At 41.3% G+C, this 26,533-nt stretch overlaps 1 protein-coding gene across 2 annotated transcripts in view; it reads left to right on the plus strand.

Annotated features, from left to right (window-relative positions):
• The first annotated feature begins 1,144 nt into the window (after positions 1-1,144).
• Positions 1,145-26,533, plus strand: part of srpk2 (SRSF protein kinase 2) — a 45,406-nt gene continuing 20,017 nt past the window's right edge. For both annotated transcript variants that reach the window (XM_083916311.1, XM_083916312.1), the window contains exons 1-2: positions 1,145-1,528; positions 24,454-24,605. In XM_083916311.1, the coding sequence (XP_083772437.1) occupies positions 1,491-1,528; positions 24,454-24,605 (190 nt within the window). In that variant the 5' untranslated portion in view covers positions 1,145-1,490. The remainder of the gene's footprint in view (positions 1,529-24,453; positions 24,606-26,533) is intronic.

Genomic DNA, 26,533 nt, shown 5'->3' on the forward strand with positions numbered 1-26,533 from the left:
AAACAAAACTTTGTCATCTAACATTAGGCTATATTTGACTCCTATTTATCCATAAACCTTTGCTGTTTGAAAGTCTTATGCACACCGCATCATTTGAAAAATCGCAAGCGTTTTAGAGAAAGAACCTGTAGATACTGTAAACACTTGTCCTGTACTGTATGTGTTTCCCCCTTTCTCTCCCTGGATATTTAGTCCCATATAACCTCAGGATGCCCTTTCAACCCCCGCTGTGTATTTTCAAATGCATTCACACATACATACTGTATACATGTGTACATACATGCACACACATACATCTGCATACCCACACACCAATATTGAGGTCAGATTGAGATAAAGAGACAGACCCCCAATCATGGCACACCCTCCGGCTTCCTCTCTGTGAACTGTTCACTCATGTAGAAGAAGATCCATCTGCCTAGAGAGATGATGAGAAAATAGAGACGGACGGGGATAGAGGCAGAAAAGGATGTGTGTGTGTAAATACTGTATATGTGTGTGTATCCAGCATCCGAAAAGACAGAGGTGAAAATGGGGTTTAGAGAAAAGGAGGGAGGATGCCAGATAGAGAGGAGAAGAGGGGGGAGAAGCAAGGCAGCTCTGTGCGGCGTTGCCCTGAGATACAGGATGTCGTAATAAGGCAATTGGGAGAGAGAGAGAGTGAGAAAGACAGAGAGAGAGAGAAAGGGATTGACTAATTCAGAGGGGAAAAGGGGGGGGAGAACGTGCCTGAAGGAAAAAGACATTTATTTTCCTGTTGCTGTGACAAGCCAACACCCCTCTGCCTGTGCAGAGAGTGGAACGTTCCAGCTTGCTCTGGGCTCTGTTGTTGTGCAGAGCTGCAGAAGGCCCGATAGAGCCAGCTAGACAGACACAGAGAGAGAAGGAAGGGAGGGATACACAGACAGAAACAGACGTACACTGTGGATCTAGAGCTTGTGTATTTATTTCATCATCATCACCCAGTTCAACCAGCAACACCAGAGAGGAAGGACACAAAGGGAAGAGGAAGACAAAAAGGAGCTTCAGTGAAAGCAGGGGAAGTGAAAGAGAGGCAAGGTGAAAGAGGAGAAGGAAGGAAGGAAAGGGAGGGAGGAAGGAGGCTGGGGCATGAGGAGGGGCGACTGACTGACATTGCTGCTCTCGCTATCACCTCACACACTCACACACACACACAAAGCCAGATTGTGCACTGCACAGTTGCTGCTCTTTTTTTATCCTTTTGCAGAGATTTGTCCTCCATCCTTTCTTCTCCTCTGAGCAAGAGGACAAGAGAGACAGAGAGAGGAGGAAGAGGAGGAGGGAAAAGGACGGGGAGGAGAAAGAGGAGGAGGAGGAGGGGAGGCAGTAACCCTCTCCTCTCTTTTACCCAGACACACAGAGAGAGATAGGGAGAGAAGAGTAAAAAAAAGAAGAGAGAAGCCGCTTTCTGTTGTATTTCGCCGTCTCCTGTGGTCCCTCGGCCAGCGAGCGGCTAACAGGCACCGCTCATGTCCGTGAACTCGGAGAAATCCTCGTCCCCCGAAAGGTAACACCTTCTCCCCTATGTCCTTATCTACCATTTCATTCCCATATCTCTGCGTGCATGTCCTTCTTTCTGTCATTTTATTTTGTATTCTTCCTTTCCCCCAAAACCCCCTCAGCACCTCTTTCTGTTTCTGTCTGTGTATCCTAAGCTGGTTTCTTCTATTGTCTGGGTCACAGCAGTCTGACTGTATAGAGGGGGAGAAAACGCAGTAGTTGATTGTTGCATGGTGCTGTAACCTTTAATTTGACTGCCTAAACAGAACAATCTTACATACATACTGTACACACACTTAAATATCATTTGTAAACATAGTCTCCTTTCACCTCTTTGACATAGCTGTTACCGCCTTCTGTGGCTATACATCTATGACAACAACTACAAAAACACATTCTCATATACACACCAACACACACATTCTGTCTCTTTATGGCAGAGGAGCACAGAGCTTACACAGCAAGAGGGTCAACACACGTCAAGATTAGCAGCAGCAGCAGCAGCAGCAGCAGCAGCAGTAGTGCATCTCAGCAGCGATGCAAGACAACAGCTCGCCACATGACGCACCTCAGTGCATGGCATTACTGAACAATGGCACCTCTGAATGCCACACAACTTCTATACAGCACACAGGCAGTTTGATCATATCTTGACCAGCTGTAATGCATCGTATATTTACATTACACACTGAATCATCCACTAACTGTGTTGCGCTTGAATAGCAAAGTCACAAGGCCTCACCAGTCACATGGCACACTGTAGCTAATTGAAAATACACACACACACACATATACACATACACACACACATGCCCACTCAAATTGTCTTGACAGATTATTTTACAATACATGACGAGCATGTGTATCTAGGTTAGCCATCCACCCTTGTTATTCAATAGAGATTAAAGGCCTCTTTAATCATTCTTACCTATTCATGTCAAAGTAGATCCTCCCATGCAGACTTACAAGATCAAAGTGAGCACTATTTTATTTCTTACAGGTTGTTTAGATGATCCTAATTTAGAAAATCTCTGTTGTCATAGTGGCTCATAGTTCTGGGAGTCACTTCAATTGTCAATTAAGGAAGTTTTTTTTATGTTTTTTAATAGAAAGACAGGTGAGGAGACAGATGTCTGAGAACAAAGGCTCTGTTGTTGGTAGTTTCCATCTCTGACAGATTTGCGTTTAAATTCACTGCTCGAAACAAAGTTGTGACATTTGTCCAAACCTATTGACTCTATACACAAGAAACTGAATCCATTCAGATTTAATCGGACCAAGCCCACATTCCTCTATCAGTGTATGAATGCGGAAAGAGCTTGATCTGTAGGGTGCTGGAGGGTGAGAAGGAGCAGGCAGACTGAATGACTCAGGTAGCCACTGATGCTGTGCCAAGTACGATCGGGCAGAGCCGCTGCCATCCACACAATCTAGCGCCAGGCCCCAGACTGGCACACTCAAACACAGTACAGTGGGCACACAGATAGGCAGAAGTAAATGGGCACTTCCAATATCAGGCGTTATTACATGGGCAGTTGGGCACAGAGGAGAGCAGCGTTACACTGGCAGTTTTGTGTGAAGTTTAATTTGGAGCAGCAGGCAGTGAATACAGATACATACTGCAGAAAGGCATCTAAGAGTGAAGTGATAGATGAAAGTGTTCATATTTACTCACATGTTTAGCCTCTAGACAAGGAAAATAGGATTCCTGACCTTAAGACACACACACATAAATACAGAGTATCATCTGGCAGCCCACGTGTGGTGAGGTTTGTGGATTTCATCACTCAGCTAGTTTTTCCCTTCCTCTATTGTTTGGGTCACAGGCGTCTGACTGTAATTAAGAATAATGCAGCGGCCCCTTGTTGCATGGCAGGTAACAACAAAGAGCTACACTCATACACAAACTGCTGCCCTCTTTAACGGCTCACAACAGCAACAATGCATGCATGTCATCTCAGGTTGCAGTCTGAGAGTATCCAAACAAGTGTGTTACTATAACTAGTTATGAGGTTTTATCATCTTCTCTCTCTGAATTAATTCATAGATACCCAATAGCACTGTCAGTTATGAATGTCAGGAACAGACAAGCTGCTTATACCCCCATGCTCAAAGCTGTATTTGAATGCTGGAGCTGAACTGTGTGCCAAGGATCAGAGAGGGATCTGGAGCTTTGTGAGTGTTACATGGACAGCTGGGTTGCCTTTTGGGCTGGTTACATGCAGATAACAAACACAGCAGGTCTTGCTTTTCATAAAAATACGTGCATCATTATACTATTCATTTGCATAATTTGGCAGCTCAAAAAAGAGAGTGATATGGAAAGGGATATGTTGAAAAGATCAAACTAATTGAGATAAAGAGAGAAGCAGTGAATGCCACCCCTGATACAAACCGAATGTAGTATATGTAAATATAGTAGTATACAAAATTGTTGATTAATGAACGAGAAAATCAACCCAAAATGACTCATCAACTATTTTCATTATGGATTTATCACTCATTTATCAAGACAGAAATGTATATTTTCAGCTTTCAGCTTCTCAAGATCTAAGGATTTGCTGCATTTCTTTGATTTATATCACTGTAAATTAAATACCATTTGGTTATTGGGCTGATGGTCGGAAAAAAACAAGCAACTTCAGGCTCACCTTGTGCTTTTGTAGGGTATTTGTAATACAGATTGCAGTTTTTATATCAACTGACTTCAGACATTTCTATTTTATTTTTTGTTGTTTATATTTGAGTCTATATTGGGCCAGTGTTTTGGGACATATCAGCACAAGTTTTCTGTCTACAACACCATCTGGGCCCTAGGTACCATGCACACACACACACACACACACACACACACACACACACGCGCGCGCACACGCACGCACACACACACACACACACACACACACACACACATATCTGAAGTTCTTCATCTGGGATGTGCACTTACGTGTTTTATCAACAATAATGCAGAATGGATTGGATAACTTGTGTGTGTTAAACCAAAAGGATGGATGGAATTTGGCTTTGAAAGAGCAATAGGTTGTACTGTAACAAATTTCTCTTGGAGCTCTCGCATTAGGAAGATGATTCCTGTTGTGTAACTTGGCACTTGAGGCATGGCAGATATGGTGATGGATGGAGGACAAGGAGTGAGTGTGTGTGTGTGTGTGTGTGTGTGTGTGTGTGTGTGTGTGTGTGTGTGTGTGTGTGTGTGTGTGTGTGTGTGTGTGTGTGTGTGTGTGTGTGTGTGTGTGTGTGTGTGTGTGTGTGTGTGTGTGTGTGTGTGTGTGTGTGTGTGTGTGTGTGTGATATAAGAGTTTTGACATCCTTATGTGTGTGAGCAGCTTAAAGCTACTTTCTTAGGAGTGACGGCACATCGGTTTAGGTTATAACCGACACTGTTGGGTGGAGGGCTTATGTCCTTTGAAGAGGCTTTCTTTATTTTAAGGATTAAACAGAAAGTTTGATAAATAAACACCCAAAGGTCAAGAGTTTACCAGCTTTGTTGCAAAGCTGGCTTTTAGGTCTTGTAGCGATGAAAGGAAGAAGTGCTGAGAGGTGGTGGGAACACCTTGCTGTTTTTGATGCTGATTGTCTCACCTTCCTGGGGTCTTTAACTTAGTGTAGTGAAAAGAAAAGAAATTAGAGAGGAGGAAAGGGAAGGATAGAGGAGGGGAAAACGAATAGGAGAGGTGAAAGGAAAGGTGGGAGGTAAAATCAGATTGGTAAAAAAAATACAAAAGGTAGCATCACAAATCCAGATTAATAGATGAAACTCCCCTTAATCTGACATTAGATATTGGGAGGTCAGACAGAGCAGCATAGACACACACACACACACACACACACACACACACACACACACACACACACACACACACACACACACACACACACACACACACACACACACACAAACACAGCCATTTCAAACACTACTTAAAAATGTCCATCTCATCTCCTCTTTCCTCTAATTTACACCAGTTGAAACACAAGTTACAGGATACATCCAAATACTGTGCAGCCTCCTCTTCTGCCTCCCTTTTTTTCTCCCGAGGATTTAACAGCTCTATGACACTAAATATGGTTGCAACTAATGATTGTTTTCGTTGTTAGTTAATCTAACAATCACTTTCTTGATCACGTTTCAGAGCCCATGGTGATTTCTTCAAATTGCTTGTTTTGTTGACAACAGTCCCGAATAAAAACTCATAATCCATTTAGAACCAGTTATTCAATTAATAGTATATAATAATAATAATTTTTTACACTATGATAAATCTAGAAAATAACCAGCAGATAAATGGATAGTACAAGTAATTGTAAGTTGCTGCCCTAATTCAGTCAATATTCATGTTTGAGAAGCCAGAAGCTAGGAGGGCTTTGACATTCTTATTTAGGAGATGGTTTGAACGATCAATTGGTCAAAATAATTGGCAATTAATTATCTGCCAATTATTATGTCCTCATTGATGAATCGACTATTTGTCTAAGCTTTCAAAGTAAGGTAAAAAGTTGGAAAGAAACTAAACGAAAGCAAAAGACAGAAGGAAGGAGAAAATGGCAGATAGAGCAGCAAAGGATGCTTTGTGAAGCGTTGGAATGTGTCCAGGTGGTCAGTAAACCAGGCTGATGCAGCAGACAACATCACATCCAGCTCTGGAAGACTGTATGATGGCAGCGATCACATTCATACAGTATATGTAGCTTCGTCTGGCCTTTATGGCCTCCACCATCTTCTCTGATCTGCCCCACATTGCTAAAGACACACACAGGGCATACGAACACACACACACACACACACACACACACACACACACACACACACACACACACACACACACACACACACATGAGCAGCCCCAGCCATGCAGCAACATGACAATAGCTAATGAAGCGTGGCAGTGTTCTAGCTAGCAAACTAGCCAGCCTGCCCTGCCTGTCTGGCTTCCTGGCCTCCATTATCCCCACCAGCCCCCTCGCTTATGTGTGGAAAGAAGCAGATGACTACTTCTACTTTCTTTCCAGCCACCTCCTTTTTATGTTATTTATTTATCCACGCTGCATTTGAGACAGACGAAGAAGTAGACATCCTCATGCGTGCTATCTTTCCCATTCCTCAGAGTCCCTTTAGTTATGTAGAGATGGTAAATAAAAGTGCATGTAGGTGTATGTGTAGTCGAAACTGGTCTGAAATTGTCAAGCCTCGCAAACAAGTCTAACCTGACTGCATAGCGCAACTCTGTCAGTGTCCCCACAGAATAACACTGTGAATTTCCACCTTGCTCAGTGAAATCCTATGTGGTTAATCAGTAATAGGAATCACTGACTCAATCATCCAGCAGCGAAGAACAAGACACCTCACGAGTAGTGTGCAAAACGCAGTCGCCATGGCAATAACCCCAAGGAGTGGGTCATGTGATCTAGGGCTGAAACAATTAATCGAGTTACTCGATTACAAAAATTTGAGGCAAAATCTCTGCCTCGATGATTTGTTTAATTCCTATCTTGCGCGTCAGCGCAGGGATCATTGTTGGGGATGCACACCACTACATCCCGAAAAGGCAGAGGATCATTTCACACCTAAAAAAGAAGCCAAAGCGGTGCAATGTGTCCACTGTTAACTAGAACTGTTATGCCACAACAGCACGACATCGATGTTTCAGCATCTGAGCCCAAAGCCACCGTTATTAACGCCATTTCACCAAGCGCCGCCTTTAACACGCACACATCTCGTCTCTCTCTCTCCCCCTCATGCAGATGTGCACACTCAAACACAAACACACACACACACACACCTGTTAGGTTACCGAACTAAATAGGCCTATCACAGACATAATATTTTGTTTTGCAAAATATCGCAAATTATAATATGTTTTTACACAAAATTATATATTTTTTTAATCCGATCGCTCAATTAATTGATGGAATAATTGGTAGAATACTCTGTTACAAAAAGATTTGATTGCTGCAGCCCTAATCCAGACCAGGGGAAACCTAAGCGGGCGTGTGTGCCTCGGCAGGGTTGTGGTGTCAGCAAGTGTAGTATAGGGTCAAAGGTCACACTGTGGTTGAAAAATCTATACACTGCTGGATGATACTGTTGAAGTGGTGGGATGGGACTAATAACTGAAGAAAATCCTTGAGAACATATTCTATTTATTACATGTGCAAAGGCAACAGACTGCTAACACTCTCATGCCAACAGGCTCACAGTGACAATGCTTACTTTCTGAGGTAAGCATGGCTAATGTTTATCATGTAAAGCATTTTAGTTTAGTGAGTTAGCATGCTAACATTTGCTAATTAGCAACACAGCTGAGGACATGAATTTTCATGCCAAAATTCATGGCAATCCATTCGTGACGTTTCACTCAAAACCATGAATGTCAACCTCATGGCGGCATATGGCAAAAGTCAGAGGATTACCAAATTCATTAGGTTTCTTCCTCTGAGGATCATGAATATCTGTAAAAAAATGTCTTGACAATCCTTCCAATTGTTGTTTAGATACTTCAGTCTGTACCACAGTGGTGGACAGGCAGACCGACATTGCCATTGCTAGAGCTAATGTCACGAGAATGGCTAAAATGTGACAAAAAACACATTGCCGGCACAATATTTTCACACCTAAAGAGCCTCTCCCAATTCTTTTGTCAGGGTGTGGGCAATTTTACCTAATATGTGGGACTGTTTACCTTAGATACACACACCTACATTACTACAACACTTACAAAAGCCTGGAGTCATGTGTTTATCCCAACCAGTAACAGCACACTTTCCTATTGTTAACACTACTGCATTCCACTTTGAAAATATTTAGTTAGTTTCGCCAAAAGCTTTGAGCCGTTTACCACTAAAATGATGTTACTTTGTCTAAAAAAGTAGTAATTATGCCATTGGATCAACATTACAAACAGATTATAATTGTATTGGGTTGTTTTTCTACTGCTTTAGTCTTTGTGTGTTTGTGTCCCATGCTCCAAGTCCCCGTTCACTTAATATGTTTACATAAACAGCATTCCGGTCTTTCCTGTGCTGCTCTGGTAATGTCAGATCGCTCACTCTCTCCCCTTTCTATCTTTTCATCTCTTTGCTATATCTTTCTCTTTCTGTCAGTATTCTCTCTTCTTATCTAGCCCTTATTTAATCTTCCATATCTCCCTTGATCGCTTGGTGATGCTTCCATTCAGGAGGTATTTAGTTTCTCTGTTCTGTTCCCAGATCTCATTCAGTTCACTAGTGGTGGCATTTGTCATGTTTATTGTTGCTGTAGAAGAGTTATCAAATTATTTTTGATAAAAATGTGCATTTGTGCAACATTGAAACATAGACTGTATAAAATATGGACGTGGTCTCTATGCAGAAGTTTAAGTCTTGATATAATTTTAACAGGAGAGTTATATAAAAATTTCACTTCAAAGATGTTGTTGTTTTTTTGTACCAGGCTGTTGACATGTTTATTTCTCCTAAAAAGTTGGGCAGTTCAACATGGGGGTCAATGGGGCTTGACTCGCTTTTAGAGCCAGCCTCAAGTGGCCATTTGAGGAACTGCATCTTTTGGCTTTTCTGCATTTGCTTCATTTATCAGCCCCAGAGGTTACATTGAAACTAACATAATTAAATATATACCCAGCATGGATTTATAAATTAACTAACTAAGTTTACTACACACACACCCTATTTGGTAAAAAAAAAAGGGGTTGAATACTTGCATCATTAATATGTTGTTGGCCACCAACTGTGAACCAAGATGAACTCATTGGTTTTAATAAGCAATTCCAACAATGCTGCTATTAGAATGCATTCTCATTATGCAACAAGAGCTTGTAGAAGGAAAAAATTGAGGAAAATATTCACTGTTAGTTCGCCTATTTTACTTTGTAATGCCTTTAGCTGCAGTGTGGATAGTTAGCATGCAGCCAGGGCCTTTCTCTCATAATTTTACAGCTATCTGCCATCAGCCTATTAGCTTTTTTTTGAGTCGACTTTACTGCTACGACACTGTGTAAGTTATACTCAGCTGAAATAGGGAAATGGAGGAAGAGTGAGCAAAGGGGGAGAGGGAAGAAAAAGGGAGGTTTTTTATAAAGGAGGAGCAGAGGAACGTGGTACAAGGAAAGCCCTTGGAGAGAGATGAACCCATGAAGCCTAGAGGGACTGAAAAAGACAGCAGCCTAAGGAATAATGCTGGGGAGAGAAAGATAGAGACATAGAGAGCAGAAAACACGAAAGGACAGCAGAGACCTCAGGAGAGAGCCGATGGAGACGACCGTGGAGCCTCTGATAGACAAAGATAAAAAGCAGAAGGAGGAAGGAGAGGGGGAAAAGTGAGGGAAGATGGAGGGTGAAGATAGCTGGCTCTCTGCAGACTTGCGCAGTGTGTTGAGTAATGCTGGGTCACCGGGGGACTAATCTTTACTGATGCTGCAGCGTTGAAGCAGTAGAATGATAATGGCCTGTTTGTGTGTGTGTTTTGGGGAGGGTGGGGGACATGTGTTTGTTTGTGCAGCTTTGCATATGCATGTGTGTGAGAAGATATCGCGCTAGCATTTGGAGGTACCACTTTTTGTCTCCTTTTGTCTGCTGCTACAGTCACACATAAACGTACACAAACACATACACGTGTACACATAACCCCTCATCGACGCTTTATGCCCTGTAGGGCTGAGTCACTCGTCTGCTGCATAACTGAGAACAATATTCATCTGTTGTGTCTGAGAACACTGTTCAGCTGTCTCTTCCTGCAGCATGGTCATGGGTGATTTTATATTGGTCTGTCCAAATTGGCCCAGAGTGGGTGGGGTTTCTAGAGCTTTGACCCTCGAAACACTTCCTGATTGTCAACATGCCAACTCTGCATATCAGCTCACACCCAGGCCTCTAATTTAAAAATTTTAAAGCGGCAGTAACAACAGTAAGGCACTCACCAGCGGGCTGGGTGTGGCCATCCTGATGTGGATACTCTCATCCAATATGTGGAGACCATCTAGATTGGACGTAGTATATGGAAATATTCAAATATCAGAGAAAAATATCCTAAACTCACTGAGTGGCTAACTTATGTTACTATACTAATTAAGATAAATGTGGACAAAGTCACAAGGCAGAGCTGAAATGATTAACAAAATAAATATCACAGATTAAAAAAAATATATATATATCAGGAGAGTCAAGAGTAATTCTATGATAGTAAAGTAAATATCTTTGGGTTTTTAAAGTTGTACTCCATAAGAATTGAGATATGTTGTTTTTAGAGGCCTCTTTGAAAGAACAGGCTCGCCTGCAATTACATCTTACTGGCAGAGTCCTCCATCTTGTCACATTCACGGTCACTATGTGTGTTGACCTTTTATTATTATTATTACTTTTTTTTTTTTTTGCTCTTTTGTAAACTTCATTGACTTTCGGTCCGTCCCCTATATGTTACCCTATTAAATCCATACACACATGTTACGATTACACTTCTGCTCTTACTACAAGCCTGACTCCGAAAGTTCCCGGTTTCCGATTACGAGTAAACGCTGCATACCCGTTTGTGACGAGTTCAGCCGGCATACCGACCGCTGTCAGCAGCGTCACATGGCTGCGCATTAACATCTAGCCCGCAAATGTTGCCACAGACAATCAGGTGGGAATATTTTGCAAAAAGGAAAGTAGAAGTGGTTTTTATACAGTAAGTGGGTCATATGATCAAAAAAAGGAATTTTAATATCCCAGACCCCCCGACAGGGATTTAATCCGGAAACATGTCACCTTTTTCACCTCTTGTGAGTTTGCAGGTCTGAGTAACGTATTATGTTACATTTTCTCAAGGGTTATGATTATTGTGAACTGTTGTTAATGTTACAGACCTCCGCTAGCAAACAAACCTCTACCTGCCTCAGAGCTTTCAGACAAATCTTTTTGACAATTGTCAATTAAAAGAACTGTCTGCAGGGGCCGACGGGCCGTTTTTATTTAGAATTTTACACATATACAGTGTGAGTACTCACAGTTGTGGTTTTATGAGTGGACCATACAGTGTGAGTTTGTTGTTTGTTTGAAAGCATATGTATTTAAGTAGTGAACTGATTTTACATATAAAGTTCTGTTTAACTCTGATGATGTTTGTGATATCAGTGGTCAAGCTGGCTGATACTAGGGCAACCCAGTCATGGCATTATTTTTAATCAACTGCACCTTCTACAGCTGGCTTTTCACATGACACCACTGGTCTTTCTGCGGGAGAGCTGACCGTTGTCTTGAAACTGGAAGCCTTGCGTTCTACTCATAAAGCTTTGACTGCAGACTGGTATGCTAATGAGCTGACAGTCAAATCATATTATTAAATATTTTGGGGAACAACGGTTGGGAGTGTAATTGACATGGGATTTCTTTTCAGAGTGCTCAGGGTGTATTTTGGTAACAAGATTGTTTTAAAGGTTATGCAGATGGAGGGGTGTTAATGTGTTGTAGGTGTTGCATTTAAGATCTGGATGTGATATTGTGTGTGCGTCAGTTTGTGTAAATAATAGATGCATCTCGGCCTATGTTATATGTGTGTGCATTAGTGCCGATTTGCTTACCCACACTCCAGACGCAAATGGGCCTTGAGAAGGATCCTTCGCAGGTGGGTGTCATAGTCCCATGTGATTTGAGCTGGAATTCGAGGCTGGGTTTGTCTTGTCCCTCCACTGTTGTGTCCATGACTCCACAGCAGAGTGCGGTAACTTCTGTACAGCGTCCTCTGTTCATACGTCCATTCCTCTTCCCGACCCTATGGAGTTAAGCTCTTGTTTGACCACTAAGAAGAAATGGGGTCTGGCTTTGTGCGTCCTCCGCCTGCGCCACAAGGCCCTCCGAAACAGGTAGAGGGAGAGATAAATAACCTAGAAGCTGGATTGACAAGAGTAAAAGGCAAGGTTTAAGATGTGGTATGAGCTCTTGTTTTCAACTGGTAAAGCTATGTTTTAAGACTATAGTGTGCATTCTGGCTTAATATTTTATTTAATGATTTATCCCTTGTTTACTCCTCTGCAGGACTCCTATAGAGTTTCAAAAAATGAAGGTGAGAAGGGGGCAAGACTGGACTGACAGGAATAATAGGCTAAAAAATAAATAATGATTTATATCCATCCAGTGGTCAGGGCTGCTAATTTTGTTTTGTGCACCGTTTCTTACTAGGAAGTCCCAGAATGCTAAATGTTTTAGGTTTCCCCTCTAAGGCTACCCTACGTTATTGGTGGAGGTTGTTGGGGTGTATGCAGCCTGACAGAATACCTGCAGACAATACTCATTGTTTTTCAAGTGTTTTTAGAGCTGCAACGATTATGCGATTCATTGATTAATCAATTGCCATAAAATGAATTGAGAACAATTTTGATAAATGATAGATTAACTATGTTTTTTAGCTTCTTAAATGTGAGGAGTAAACGATTAATCAATTAATCACAGTGGTGGTTAGCACTGTCGCCTCACAGCAAGAGGGTTCCTTCTCCCGTGTCTGCGTGGGTTTTCTCCGGGTTCTCCGGCTTCCTCCTACAGTCCAAAGACATGCATGTGTTAGGTTAATTAATGACTCTAACTTGTCGGTAGGTGTGAGTGTGACTGGTTGTCTGTCTCTGTTTGTCTCTATGTGCCCTGCGATAGACTGTCTTCCTGTTCGGGGTGTACCTCGCCTCATGCCCAATGTCAGCTGGGATTGGCTCCAGCCCCCCCGCGACCCTGATAGGGACAAGCGGTTGAAGATGGATGGATGTATTTCTAAGTTATATATGTATATATAAACCGACAGATAGCGAGAGAGATCTCATTAATGGTGACATTTACTTTGATTGGCAGTGCTTAATAGAACTGATTTAGAGCCTACTTCAGAAAACTAATAGCATTGTGTTACTTTTCAGGAGGATTACTGTTACCCAGCTCGAGATAGGGCATTTACTATTAATGAAGGCCCTTTGGAGTGCAGGCTGCAGCAGTGCTAATAATTTAGAATAGTTATAAGGTAGCTAGCAATTAATGACCGTTGACCTGTACAGATTAAAATACATTTTCTCTCATGAAATGTCCTTCTCAACGTGGTATTTACAGCATATAGTCAATATAAAGTTAAGTTATTTATTAATAAACTGGATTTCACTGTGCTGTTGTTGTTAGCCACAGTAAGGCTAATCAGCATAAAAAAGATCCAGGATCCAGGATTCACAAAAAGTCTTGCAGCATGAGTAAATTTAGGTTTAAAATGGAAGGAAATTCAGTAAACTAGGTTTATTATCCAGCCTAATAGAAGTATACGTAGGGTTCTGATCCTTTTGAATCCTCACTTGAGAAAGTCTTTATCTGGACCATGGGGCTATGAACATACATACATCATATTGGTGAAGACAGTTAAATTTCATGTATTTAATGTGTGCCTGTAGTTTTTATTTGCATTTAACACGCATGCACATGCACATGCACTTCGTGTGACGCTCTTGCTTGCTGTAACTGAGTGGGTGGATGTAACCTCCATAATACCAAGCTTTGTGGCTGACTGACGTCATTGGAATGTATAAATACAGAATGCAGTGAATGAGTGCACTAAATAGAAAAGAGTGCAGAGGGTAAAATGCACCACACAATGAAAGATAGAGGAGATACCCATTGGCTCTGTGTGTAAGAAATGTTGTTGGGTGTTTCTATACTGAACATAAGAATTAATGAACAGCAGACTAATGGCTTTTTGAACAACAGAGCACAGAAAGCATAAATGAATATGAAAATGAAGGATTTTCTTGGTGTATGTTTTTGTATATTTGGGGATGTGGATGTTGGTCTTTCTGTTTAGGAGATAGGAATGTGCTTGTCCCAAACGGTCTGCAGTCATGTCACTTGACTTCCACTGCCCTAAGGCGTTGTGTGTTTTGTGTACACATGCGCACATGCGCCACCCCACCAGCCATGTAGAGCAGTGCTCCTGTTTTCCAATGCAAATTTTATTCCAAGTCAACTGGTTTTATCACAAGGGTTTTCCATGCAGCCACAAGTATTTGCCTCCTGCAGGTTTATTTTAGTGTTCCAACATCTCTCTCTATATGTGCTGTCCATAGAGGATTGCATAGATTTTGTGCATTAACCTTTGTTGCCTGTCATCTTGAAATGTGTTTGCATCTGTGCCCCTGTGTACTGTATGCATTATATATACTGCAGAGTTCAGCCAGTGCAATGTGTGTGGTCTTCTGCCTTGTCCATCGGCTGCCTGTGGAGAATTCCAACAACAGTCGATTCAGCTTGCTGGTGAGGCCAGATTGAACCTTGCGGCACAAATCAGAGTATTTATGTTTTTCTGTGTCTATTAATACAGTAGGCTACAATGTATGCTCATTGATCATTGTCCTCTGTAACAACATCTCTGCAGGATGCCGGATGAATCTCATATTTATTGCTCTAAGGGCACACTCACACTGTCCTTCCGTACCGTACCCAAACAGGTTTTTCGGATAAAGCCTAGTTCGTTTGACCAGTGTGAGTGCAACCGCTCCGCGCCTAGCTGCGGCCAGCTGGCCGACCACGGCCCGTTTGAGAGAGGTGGGCTTTTCTAAAGCGTGTTTGCACATGTACGAGCGCGAGCGTGCGCACGTGTATGAGCACGAGCACGAGGTCTACGGCGGCTCTGACATCATTTTATGTGCTCCTGTTCGGACATAGAAAAAAAAAGACGGACCATACGCGGACATTTAACAACAACAACAATGCTGGCGAATGGTTTACGTTGATGTGATACGGAGGTGGAGTTTTTACTGCAGATTTGGTCTTAAAAACAGTTGGACAAGATACACAAAAACTCTGGAAAGATTTGTAAACAAAGCGACGCATCGCAATGACGTCATTTTATGTGCGCCTGTTCGGACATATAAAAAAAAAAAAGACGGACCATGCGTGGACAAGGTTCACGTTGGTGTGGTGCGGAGGTGGAGTGTTTAATGCAGATTTGGTCGGATGAAAACATTCAAAAACAGTCGGACAAGACGCACAAAAACGCAGAGGTCTATTGAAAGATTTGTAAACAAAGCGATGCATCGCGATGACGTCAATCAACGGCATGATGACGTATGGACAGGCAAGAAGCATTTGCGCGAGGCCCAGGCAGTATGAGTACAAACGGGCTGGCCAGCGGGGGGAGAGGGAGGGGGGGATAAGTTCCCCTAAAGCCCGGGGCACGGTACGGGCGGACAGTATGAGTGCGCCCTAAAATGCATTGATTCATTTAGTTGCATTGTGTATATTTTATTGTGTTTTTTGTCATAGCTAGCTGGAGTGCCATGTTTATGAATCTACTTCATTGATTACTGTGTAGAAAATTAAATTGTTACAGCAGCTCAGGGAACAAGTGGTAGATGACAAACGGCAATCCAGATCTTAGCATAAACGAAAACAAGACAACAGAAACTAAATGAAAACTCTGCCTTCAGGAAAAATCAGGTTTTGTTCAACAGCAGCTGCCAAAGTGCTGTATATTGGATAAGTAAGCTGACTTATCAATTTATCTGATGATTATATTATTCTATTGATTTGTGCTTTGAGGAACCAGTGAGATTCCAACATATCTGCATCCACTGCTTTCTCCTTGATGGTAACACGTAGAATCATTGTGAAAATCTATCTCAAGCTTCAGTCTTGCAGAGATTTGAATCTTTCTGTAAGACCTCTGTACCCCTTTTTGGATTATTTTAATTTATGCATCTGGTGATAGAGGAGTCATCAGAATCATCTTGTAAGTGGCAACAGATCCACATCACATTCCAAACATCCAGTGCACAATATTCCAGTGAGCCTGTGAATGTTCTCTGCCTGTGAATTTGTCCAGGTCATCGTTATCCCCAAAGCAATTTCAGTCAAAAGCAACTGGACTTGGTTATTTGTCTAGGAATACCAGTCCCAGCCTGGTCAGATGCGCACATGAACTGATGAAGCCTCTTGGATGAGAGGTGAAACGTCTTCCTAAATAACCAAGTCCAGTTGCTTTTGACTGAAATTGCTTTGGGGAATATTCCAGTGCATTCTTACTGCTCATTGTGTTGTTGACTCGCAAGTCTCTTGCCAAACTTGATGAATGGTTTTGAAAGCACTGGACAGGTTAAAGGGTAGAGGGCCTCTCTACAGTAGGTGACAGTAACAGATGTTGTTTTACAGAGGGAGTCTTTTCATGCTTTGTGAGGTCAGTGTTATTTGTCTTTTTTTTCTGGATCCATACTGTGTATCATGCTCCCAGATGGCTATTGTAGGGAACCCCAGATATTTTCAACATTCATAAGATTTACAGGAAAGACTGTTGAAAATGCAAACTCACCAGAGGGAAGGACATCCTCTTAGAAATTCAGGTAGTAAGGTCCCATTTTGTGCTAATTTTCAGGTTCATAATTGTATTTTGGCTTTCTCTAGAACATGTTTACAGGCTTTAATGTTCATGAAACATCTGTCTGAATTTACCTGTATTCACCTTCTGTCTGAAACATGTTTTAGTGCCTGTTTATTTAAGCCCCCTCATAAAAAAACCCAGTCTGCTCTGATTAGTCAGTGTTTCTGGTCTTCCTATGTGACCTATGTATTTGGTAATTAGACTTTATCACTCGGTTTTTAGTGCTGGTGAGAGAGCACTGACACAGTGAACTTCCCTGGCCTCTACCGCTACCATAGGACCAGGGCCGAAAACAGCTGTGGTACAAGAAAGTTAAAAAAAAAAACTATGCGGGTAAAAAACACAGTTGCTCATATAACAGCTGACTGTTTCCTGCAACAAGCTCCGTCAAAAAGTACAGTCCTTCCGTCTTTTCTCACTCCATTTAACTGCTGTGAAATGATGCTGCCTTCTGGTGCAGTTGGAAAGATTATAAAAAGACTCTGACACACTGAAAACCAATAATTGTGAAATATAGATATACTTTTAAATTTGGGGGTTAAGGAGCACAACAGTATTTCACATAAATGGGCAATTTAAGTGACACTCCCACACTGCAGCAACACCCTACGGGGAATTGCTCATGTGAATGCAGCCTAGCACACCTGAATCTCGAAAATGTCCTCACTGTGGTACTAATAAGAAGTATCTTATCTCTTGTCTTATCTCAGATTGAACTGTCAGTGGTCAAGTTGAACTTTCACATTCATAGTGTATATACAGTGTGGGAATCTACCATTGCACCTTATGATAATGTATTGAATTGATGGCTGGTGGTATGAAACAGGATGCTGCTGAGCCATAATGTGCAGCTAGAGGTGATGTAGGGGCAGTGCAGCCAATGATGTCAGGCTGCATCCTGAAAATAGCAGTGAGATCTCACTTCTTCACACAGACAAATACTCTGGAGGAGAGGAGAGAATGAGTCAGCTGCCCGACCGGGCCAAGATGGAGAGACGGAGAGAATGAAAGATTAACGATGAATCAATCAGAGGTAGAGACTGTTGGAATGTTTAAGCAGAGCTGAAGGACACCCGCGGTCTGAAACCCACGCCTTAACATTGAGAGTGGAGGATGATGCTCTTGTTGCTAAGGAATACCTGTTACCTTGGTGATAACAAGACGTTAAAGGATGAGTCATCAAATTTGAACTCACGCGGTCAACTGTTTGATGCAGCTTCTCATCGGTCAGAGATCTGTTAGCAACGCTGTGGTTTTCTTTGTCATTAATAGCAGGATACATCACTGATGTCAAGTCTCAGAAGGCATGCAAATAAAATGATTAGTTACAGTTAATAATAATAATAATAATACAGGCAAGGGAGAATAAGGCAATTCATATGTTTTTGTCTTGTCTATAAGATTCATGGAAAATATATGAAATAAAAGAAGGCAAAGAAGATATGCAATGAGACAATGGGTTCACTATTAATTTTAGTCTTTTCATATTAGAATCTGCTCATGAGAATCATTCATCATTTATTTTGATGTTTTGACCTGGCTATAGCACAAAGAACAAGACTGGAACAATTTCAAAGCAAGCAGGTTAAAAAAAAGGCACATCTCATTATCACTCTTATTTCTCTTTACACGGATGTTTTCAAGACAAGACATCTTTTACTTTCCTCTTTTTTTCAAGCTTGGTAGATATGTGTCATTAAATGGGGCAAGCACAGTGAGACACAGTTGCTCACAAGCGAACAGGAATAAACAAGCAGTTGTGGAATTCTTTCAACTCCGTTACAGTTCAAATCAATTACTGATTTGCGGATCGAGGAGTTGCCACACAAGCAGCAAAAACAAGCCAAATCACAACAACAGAAATATGTATGGACTGAAATACTCCCGCACAGCAACAACAACCCCCCTTTCAACTGCCCTGTCAACTACCTAGCTTCAGGGGCATTTCCAAAAAAAATTAAGAGATAGTCCTGTCAACAATTAATTACAATTATTATTATAGAATTGTGACCAATATATCTTCAAAGTGGGGCATTTTACAATGTAAAGATCAACTTAATTACAGACATACACAGTACACTAAAATGTTATATTTGCAATAAGCTAACATCAGGCTTTCGGATGTACAGAGCAGTTAAAATGTCTGCCATCTGGGGACCCTTCTACTATCTCTGTATTTTTCCCCCTATACCAAAATGTTAACTTGTGCAGCCAGACCATACTCCAGCGATGGAGTATCTGGCAATGCTTTCCATCAACCAGAGCTCAATATCCAGAACTTTGTTGAGTCTGAAACTTTAATTTCTTTGTTATGTTGACAGGGGATTATTATAATTGTGGAGCTGTATTTATATCAAAATGAATGCTTGTTTTGAGGGTAAATGTAGAAGTTGTTTAACCTCTAAACTGTCTATATTTTCAGTGCTGCCCTGTCAAGTCAGCAATTTACAGAAGTAGAGCTGTTCAGACACGATATTACGGTGTGGTATGATGAGGAACTTACTTGAAAGAAAAATATCTTTACTGTTGGTGAAAAAGCTTCATTGGTGTCTCAGTTTCCATCGACTCCCTGTGGAGTTTGTCAAATGAAATAATCAGCACAACATAGCTGATTATCAACAAACAAACCATTTAAGTTGACTTAGTGCAATGCCATATTTGAATACTGTACATGATATGTCTATTTTAGTGGTTTGTGGTATGGTAATTTTCACATAAAGCATGTGGGATCCACAAAACCGTGCCCAGCTGTTTAAAATTTAACACTGGGGCTACAGATGCCATTGTGATGCCTAAGAGTCGAAAGGCTGACACTGAAAAGGGGAAGTGTGTGTATTAGTGTGTTTACATCTCACCACAAGTGTGTAAGAAGCAGCCTGGGCATGTCCACACACATAACAAGATGTTGAAAGATGCACGGCACATTCTACAGTCATTTACTTCCACAGTACAAGGTTAGAGGCTGAGGGATTCTGCCTCGACCTGTACTCTACAGTCACATGTGCCGGGACAGCACTGGCGCTTTCAAAATAGTGCTTTCAAAGTTTGTGCATGAAAACATTTTTTTTAAATATGCATTTAACGTCCTATTTTAAACATGCATTAGCGCAGGAGTGGATAACGCCTTAATAAGCTCAGCAACACACACACTTTTACATGAACATAAAAATACTTACAGGACATTCCTGATGGTTTATATTTTCTTCACCCACACTGCCCTGAGGCAAGGTGATCACACATGTGCACAAACACACACTAGTCAAGCTGAACCATTACAGTGCCATCTTGATAATCAGCACAGCTCTTCCATTATACCTACCTTTAATTAAGTTAGTGCTAGCTTCGTTTTGTCCTACATGTGGGTAAACAAATTACTGGTAAGAAAGTGACAGTGATCATCTCTTACTTATCTTGTGCTGTGGCACACAAGCTCAGAAATGCAGACTTTTCCCGTACAGCCTGTACCCCTTGGTTTTTTTTGTTTTAAATCTTTGACTATTTAAAAACGGTTCAAATTAGATTTTATGAAATAATGAGGGTTGAACATATGGTAGTGAGTGCATTAGCGAGGTACACACTTTTGTTGAGGAGCAAATTGACACTGCTAGTGTGTACAGTAGTGCCAATAACCAGAGGTGGAAGAATGGTTCGCATGAAACCCTGAATACCTTTGAACCTCAGTGGCACTTCTTTGAATCCCTAGTTTAAAATTGTGATTGGGGTTGAGTAGTTAAATTGGCATTGCACAGTGTCTAAGTGAAAGAATGAATAAGTGAACAAATTAATTAATAAAGTATCGTGAATACAATATATATCAGTGAGTTACTCTCTGGATCAATGAAAGGTATTCGCATCTTTTTAAAAAGGATGTAACATTTCACCTTTGGACAAATTGAAGCAGGAAAAACAGACCACCACTAAAAAAAATAATTCATTTCTAATTACACAAACGTCGCACTGCATGTTTGAAGGTAATGACCCTAGTTGTGTTTTGGTGTTCAAAGATGAGCCGGTTGTCAGCCTCCCGTTTGTTTTCCGCTTGGTCAGCGCTAATGCTTTCTCCACCTCCACCTGTTTTTCAGCAATTTCAGGTGGAATGATGTACAGTATGTCTCAGTGTGGATCGATCTCTGTAAAAACACATACACCCACATACGAAGCAAATCTTTCTATTTTGCTCCCTGATTTTATCCATTATTTATGTTCCTCCTGTCTCTCTCTGTTCTTTCTAATTCTCCATTTTTTCTGTCTGCTGCCTCTGTTTTTCTTCTGCTTGTGTCTCTGTTTTGTTCTGACTGGTCTCTCTGCTTGTCAGCCTACACTACTCTCTTTCTGCCTCTCCGCCTCTGTTTTCTCTGTCTCTGCTTGTGTTTGTCTGTCTCTATCTGTCTGTCTGTCTCTCTGTATACTGTACTTGTATCTCTGCCTCTTTCTTTTTCTGTCTCTTACCTGTCTCTCTATATCATTCTGTCTCTATTTCTGCCTGCATATTTTTCTCTCTACCTCTTTCTGCTCATGTCTGTCTCTTGGGTTGTTGGTTTCATCTGATTACACTTCTCTTTATATCTGACTTCTTATTTCCTTCTTTCTTTTTTCTGCCCACCTCTTTGATTATTCCTCTTCCTTGTTTTTCTTGGTCTATCACCTTTCTGTTTTCTGTCTCTTCACCCACTCGATTTTTGTTTTTATTCTGTCATTCTCCTTTCTCTGCCTGTTTGTCTTTCAGGCTTTGCGTCTTTGCTATGTTAATGTTTTTGGTGCTCGGCTCAGGTCCAGAAAGTTATGGAAGGCTAAGTGTTCGTACAGCCAATGGCAAGATGAGCCTGTATAAAAGCACTGAGCTTATAGCCGTGACGTATGACAACCTACGTGACTGCTTTGGTAAAGAAGCAGCATCCTACTGCAAGGACACAGCCCTCGAATACTGTGTGTGTGTGTGTGTGTGTGTGTGTGTGTGTGTGTGTGTGTGTGTGTGTGTGTGTGTGTGTGTGTGTGTGTGTGTGTGTGTGTGTGTGTGTGTGTGTGTGTGTGTGTGTGTGTGTGTGTGTGTGTGTGTGTGTGTGTGTGTGTGTGTGTGTGTGTGTGTGTGTGTGTGTGTGTGTGTGTGTGTGTGTGTGTGTGTTTGTGTGTGTGTGTGGTAAAACAGCAATGAAATCTCAATGCCAAGTTATCTGTTGTCCTCGTTGCTGTATTGGAAGAATCGCTGTTGTATGCGTGTGTGTGTGTGTTGGCCTTGCCACCACGTTAATGCTTTGTGTCCTGGAATTGCCCCCCCACCTCCTCGCTCTGCAGTTGCCAAGGCAACGCACCAAGAGGCTCCATCATGTGTCTGAGCCTGTGACCACAATTTTATAACAGCTCACAAGCACTGGCTTTGTGTGTTTATATTTTTTTCTGTCCTAATTTAGTGTTTGATAATGTTACTGGTATAAGAGTGACTAAGAAGTGTTTGTTGAGCTCTCTTCGGTTGTCTAATTCTAGTCTTACAGCGAAATCATGGAAACGATTTGCTTAAGAAGATTTGATTGAGTCATGATAAGAAACCTTTGATAGATAAAAATGTCAACCTTGTTCCCCTGTACTGAGGAATGTGATAGCTACATTCTCACCTCCAAAGCACATATCACATTGTTTTACAAAAGAAAGGGCTAATCTGACAGAAACAAAATGAAGAGTGGAAGTAACTCTATTCTCCAGTCACAATAAATATGTGGATACATTTGTTTGAGGACATTAATGCATCCACACTGTGGGTATTGCAGTTGCAACACAGCATATAGTGGTAGAGTTTAGTGATCAGTACTCTAAAGCAGGGGCTCCCAGCTGTTTTTGCTTGTGTCTACAACTTGCATATGTCGAGAACAAGGTCAACCAAAGGTTTCCCCTGTTTTGATTTTAATAATTTAGGGATGCACAATATCAGTACCAATAAATTATCAGCTGGTAATGGGATATTTAAAGAGAAAAGTATAAAATTACAAACCGTAGTGAACAGGCTCAAAAAGTAGCCAGGCCTGGAGAAAGAGGCAGCCTATTTTATGCTCTCTCTCTCTCTCTCTCTCTCTCTCTTTTATGCTCTCTCTCTCTCTCTCTCTCTCTCTCTCTCTCTCTCTCTCTCTCCCTCTCATGGGCTCAATATCAGTTTAGACAAGCAAAAGGAAATGGAACAAGGCTGTCAACAGAGAGGACTGACCGTGGAGATGAACCATGTCTGATCAAGTCTAATCTATCTGTTATCATATTCTATTATTTATTATTACGCTAATGTCATAATCATGTAATGCATTTTAAGAATGCCTGCTACATACTGGTAATACTGCATATTTTCAGGTCTGATGAAAGTGTTGCTCTTGTCTGATGTTGGAGGGTATACATTTTTCTGTCGATTCATGTCAGAGGTTTTGAGTGGGTGTTGGTCTGTTCAACTTGACTGTCTGTGAGCCACAAACAATACCAACCAACTGCAGTCATGCATGATCGTTCATGGCCATTCTAGTTAATGGGTTCATAATATTTAATATATCACACTGAGCTGGCTTATTATCCTCAAGTTGAATCGTATTGATATCTGTCATAGTATTAGATCTTAAAGTGTATATAAACCTTCTTAGATACATTTTTGAAATTGCTGTGACACGTTATTTTAGTTTTTTTTGTTTATATTACCCGATTTTGAATACTTCAGAACATGAATTGATATTAATATGACCCTGTGGTTATTATCACAGTATTAATGTTCATAGAGAAGACCTCTTGTGTTTTGCTTTATTATCTATCTGAAGGTTTTCTTTTACAAAGACGTTTTAGAATGCAGGAATGCTATCCATTGTGTTTGGGTTTGACTCTACAGAAGTGGTTGCAGAAGTAACACATTTCTTGAGCACTGCACGTTTAAGACATGAATTGTTTATTTTATTGTGTCAAAAATGTAAAACTTAAAACCAACTTAAAACTAATATATATATATATTAAGCATGTTTTGTAAGTAGATGGTCTTCCACTTGCAGAAAATGCTTGAATAAATATCAGTTTAGCTGACTAGTTTATCATTGTTTTGACCAGAACTGTTTTACAGTATATTGCATTGCAATCAAAACATATTTAGTGTTGTGATGTCCCTCTTCTTCTTCTTGGACTTTCTGTTGATCAAATATGAGTTTCTGTGGCGCCACCCCTATTCTTTATTTGTTCAGCAACACTGACTACTGACTTTGATGGTCACGCCAACTGTAGTTCTTCTTTAATTTATTCTAAACAGAGACATATAAAATGTCACTTCCTGAGAATTTCTGTCTCTGCATGAAATATCTGTCTGACACAAGATGTTCAAAACAGCAAATGTAAAAAGAATAATATGAACATCATGAATCACTGTTGAATGATGCCAGTCAGTACTTAGATATTAGTCATCCGCACACAAAGCTCAGTCTACAGTTGCACTTGCTTCGAGTCACAGCCAGAAGTACAAAATAAGTTCAGGCTGGGAGGTCACTTCCCTGTAATAAAGTTAGCTGATACGTTACCTAACTTCCGTCCCACTGTTGTGTTTACAGGCCTGAGACCCAGCAGAAAGCCCCGGTGACAGCCCCTCCTCCCCCGCCGCCCCCTCCGCCTCCCCCTGAGCCGGCAGGGCCCCCGGAGCCGGAGGAGGAGATCCTGGGCTCCGACGATGAGGAGCAGGAAGACCCAGCGGACTACTGCAAAGGTCAGAACGATTTAAAAAAACAGACAGACCCACACATACTGGAGTCATCCATCCCAGCCCATTACTTCCACTCTCTACATCTGTCGTACAGAGCTCAACAATGTCTCACACTCTCTGCTCGTGTCTGTAATTGTTCTCCTCATTTCTCCCTCGATCCTGATGGGATTTGCAGTAGTGTCGCCGTAGCCATCAGTGTGCAACGCCAGGTAGTTGTGACACCAGGGTTTCAAGGTTGTTGCTGCCAGAAAGGAGCAGCAGTCTAGTTTCCTGCAGTGGTTCAGGATGCCAACGGCTGTGCTGTCTGCTCAGAGGCTTTGTTTCAAAATGCTACACCCATTCTGTAAACACCGTAGAACATTACACTTCACTTATCATTTGATGTCTGTAGGAAAAAGTAGAGCGGCATGTTTTAATCTTTATTTTGCTGTTATGATTCTAAATATACCATGATTCCTTTTGATCATGTGCCATAACACATCATGACATTTTGGAGGAGAACTCTCGATTTCTGTGGGGTTGTTTTGGAAGAAGCACAGTCAATCATGTCAGATCTCACTTCAGTAAGATGAAAGACTAAAAGAAAAGAGAAAACTCAACATCTTCGTATTTTGGGATCTTTTCATTGGATTTTCTGTTAAAAACAAGTGATTCTCCTCATAAAGCCTCATTTTCTATAATGGTTGTTCTATACCTATTATTATTATTATTATGAGCTGGTGTAGTCATTATTTGTTGTAGTGTTCTCTGTACATATTTTGGCATGCCCACCCTTTTAGTGTGTCTGTGCTATTTTACGTAAAATAACACCATCCACCAGGTTTCTGTTCAATGAAATACACCTACAACAAATGTAACCCTGGCAAGCCTGACTTCTCTCTCTCTGCCAGCTGGTAGAGTCATTGTAGCAACAACAAAGGGTTTTGATGTCTTATTGAGGTAAACATTTTCCACTTCAGCAGGTTGAATCATTACAATTATTGAATTGTTCTTTGTTTAACCTCCTCGTCAGGGCCCCCTTTTGTGCACATGCCCAAAAATGACATACACAAAATAAAATGGTTATTATTTCCGCCAGCCACCAGCCTAGAAGAAGATCATGCATTTGGTTGTGTGTTTGTTCGTGCACGTGTGTTTGTGTCTCTGTCCACAGTCCACTGTCATCTCACATACTACCGGACCCATCAGCCTAATATTCCTCGTGCACATTCATCACTGTATGCTCAAGGACCTCTCATGTTTGTGATGATTTTATTGACTGTTTTATGAACTGCTCACCTCCTCTTGACTGGCTGGCCCTGGTAGCTTGAGCTCACCAGGTAGAGTGTGAGCCTCGTTTGAATAGGTTGAGTCCTTACTACGTTGGTTCGAATTTAGCCTGCGCTGCGTACAAAGGCTAACTGCAATAACTTAAAAGTCAATAATAACATGAGTTATGCACAGTCTTTTGAAGTTAGAATTGATTTAGATAAATAGTATACAATGGCAAGCCAATAAAACCAGAATCTATAATATATTTGCCAACTATTCATTTGTTGGAACAGCAAACAAACTTTGAAGTAATTTTTTGTTCCATCCATCCATCCATCCATCCATCCATCCATCCTTCCATCCATAACCATTTGTCCCAGCTGACATTAAGCGTGAGGCGGTGTACACCCTGGACAGGACGCCAGTCTATCTAAGGGCACATAGAGAAAAACAGAGACAGACAACCATTCACATGCACATTCACACCTATGGGAAGCAGGAGAGAACCCACGCAGACACGGGGAGAACATGCAAACTCCACACGGAAGGGCCCCAGTTCAGATTCAAACCAGTAAACCTCTTGCTGTGAGGTGTTGTGGGAAAATTAGTCAATAAGGGTCAATCAAGAAAGATGAAGAAACAAGTCCATGGAAGAGATACGTTTTCTTAAAAATGTGAGT

The sequence above is a fragment of the Echiichthys vipera genome (genome assembly GCF_963691815.1).
Source record: "Echiichthys vipera genome assembly, chromosome: 7".
In the NCBI taxonomy this organism is placed as follows: domain Eukaryota; kingdom Metazoa; phylum Chordata; class Actinopteri; order Perciformes; family Trachinidae; genus Echiichthys; species Echiichthys vipera.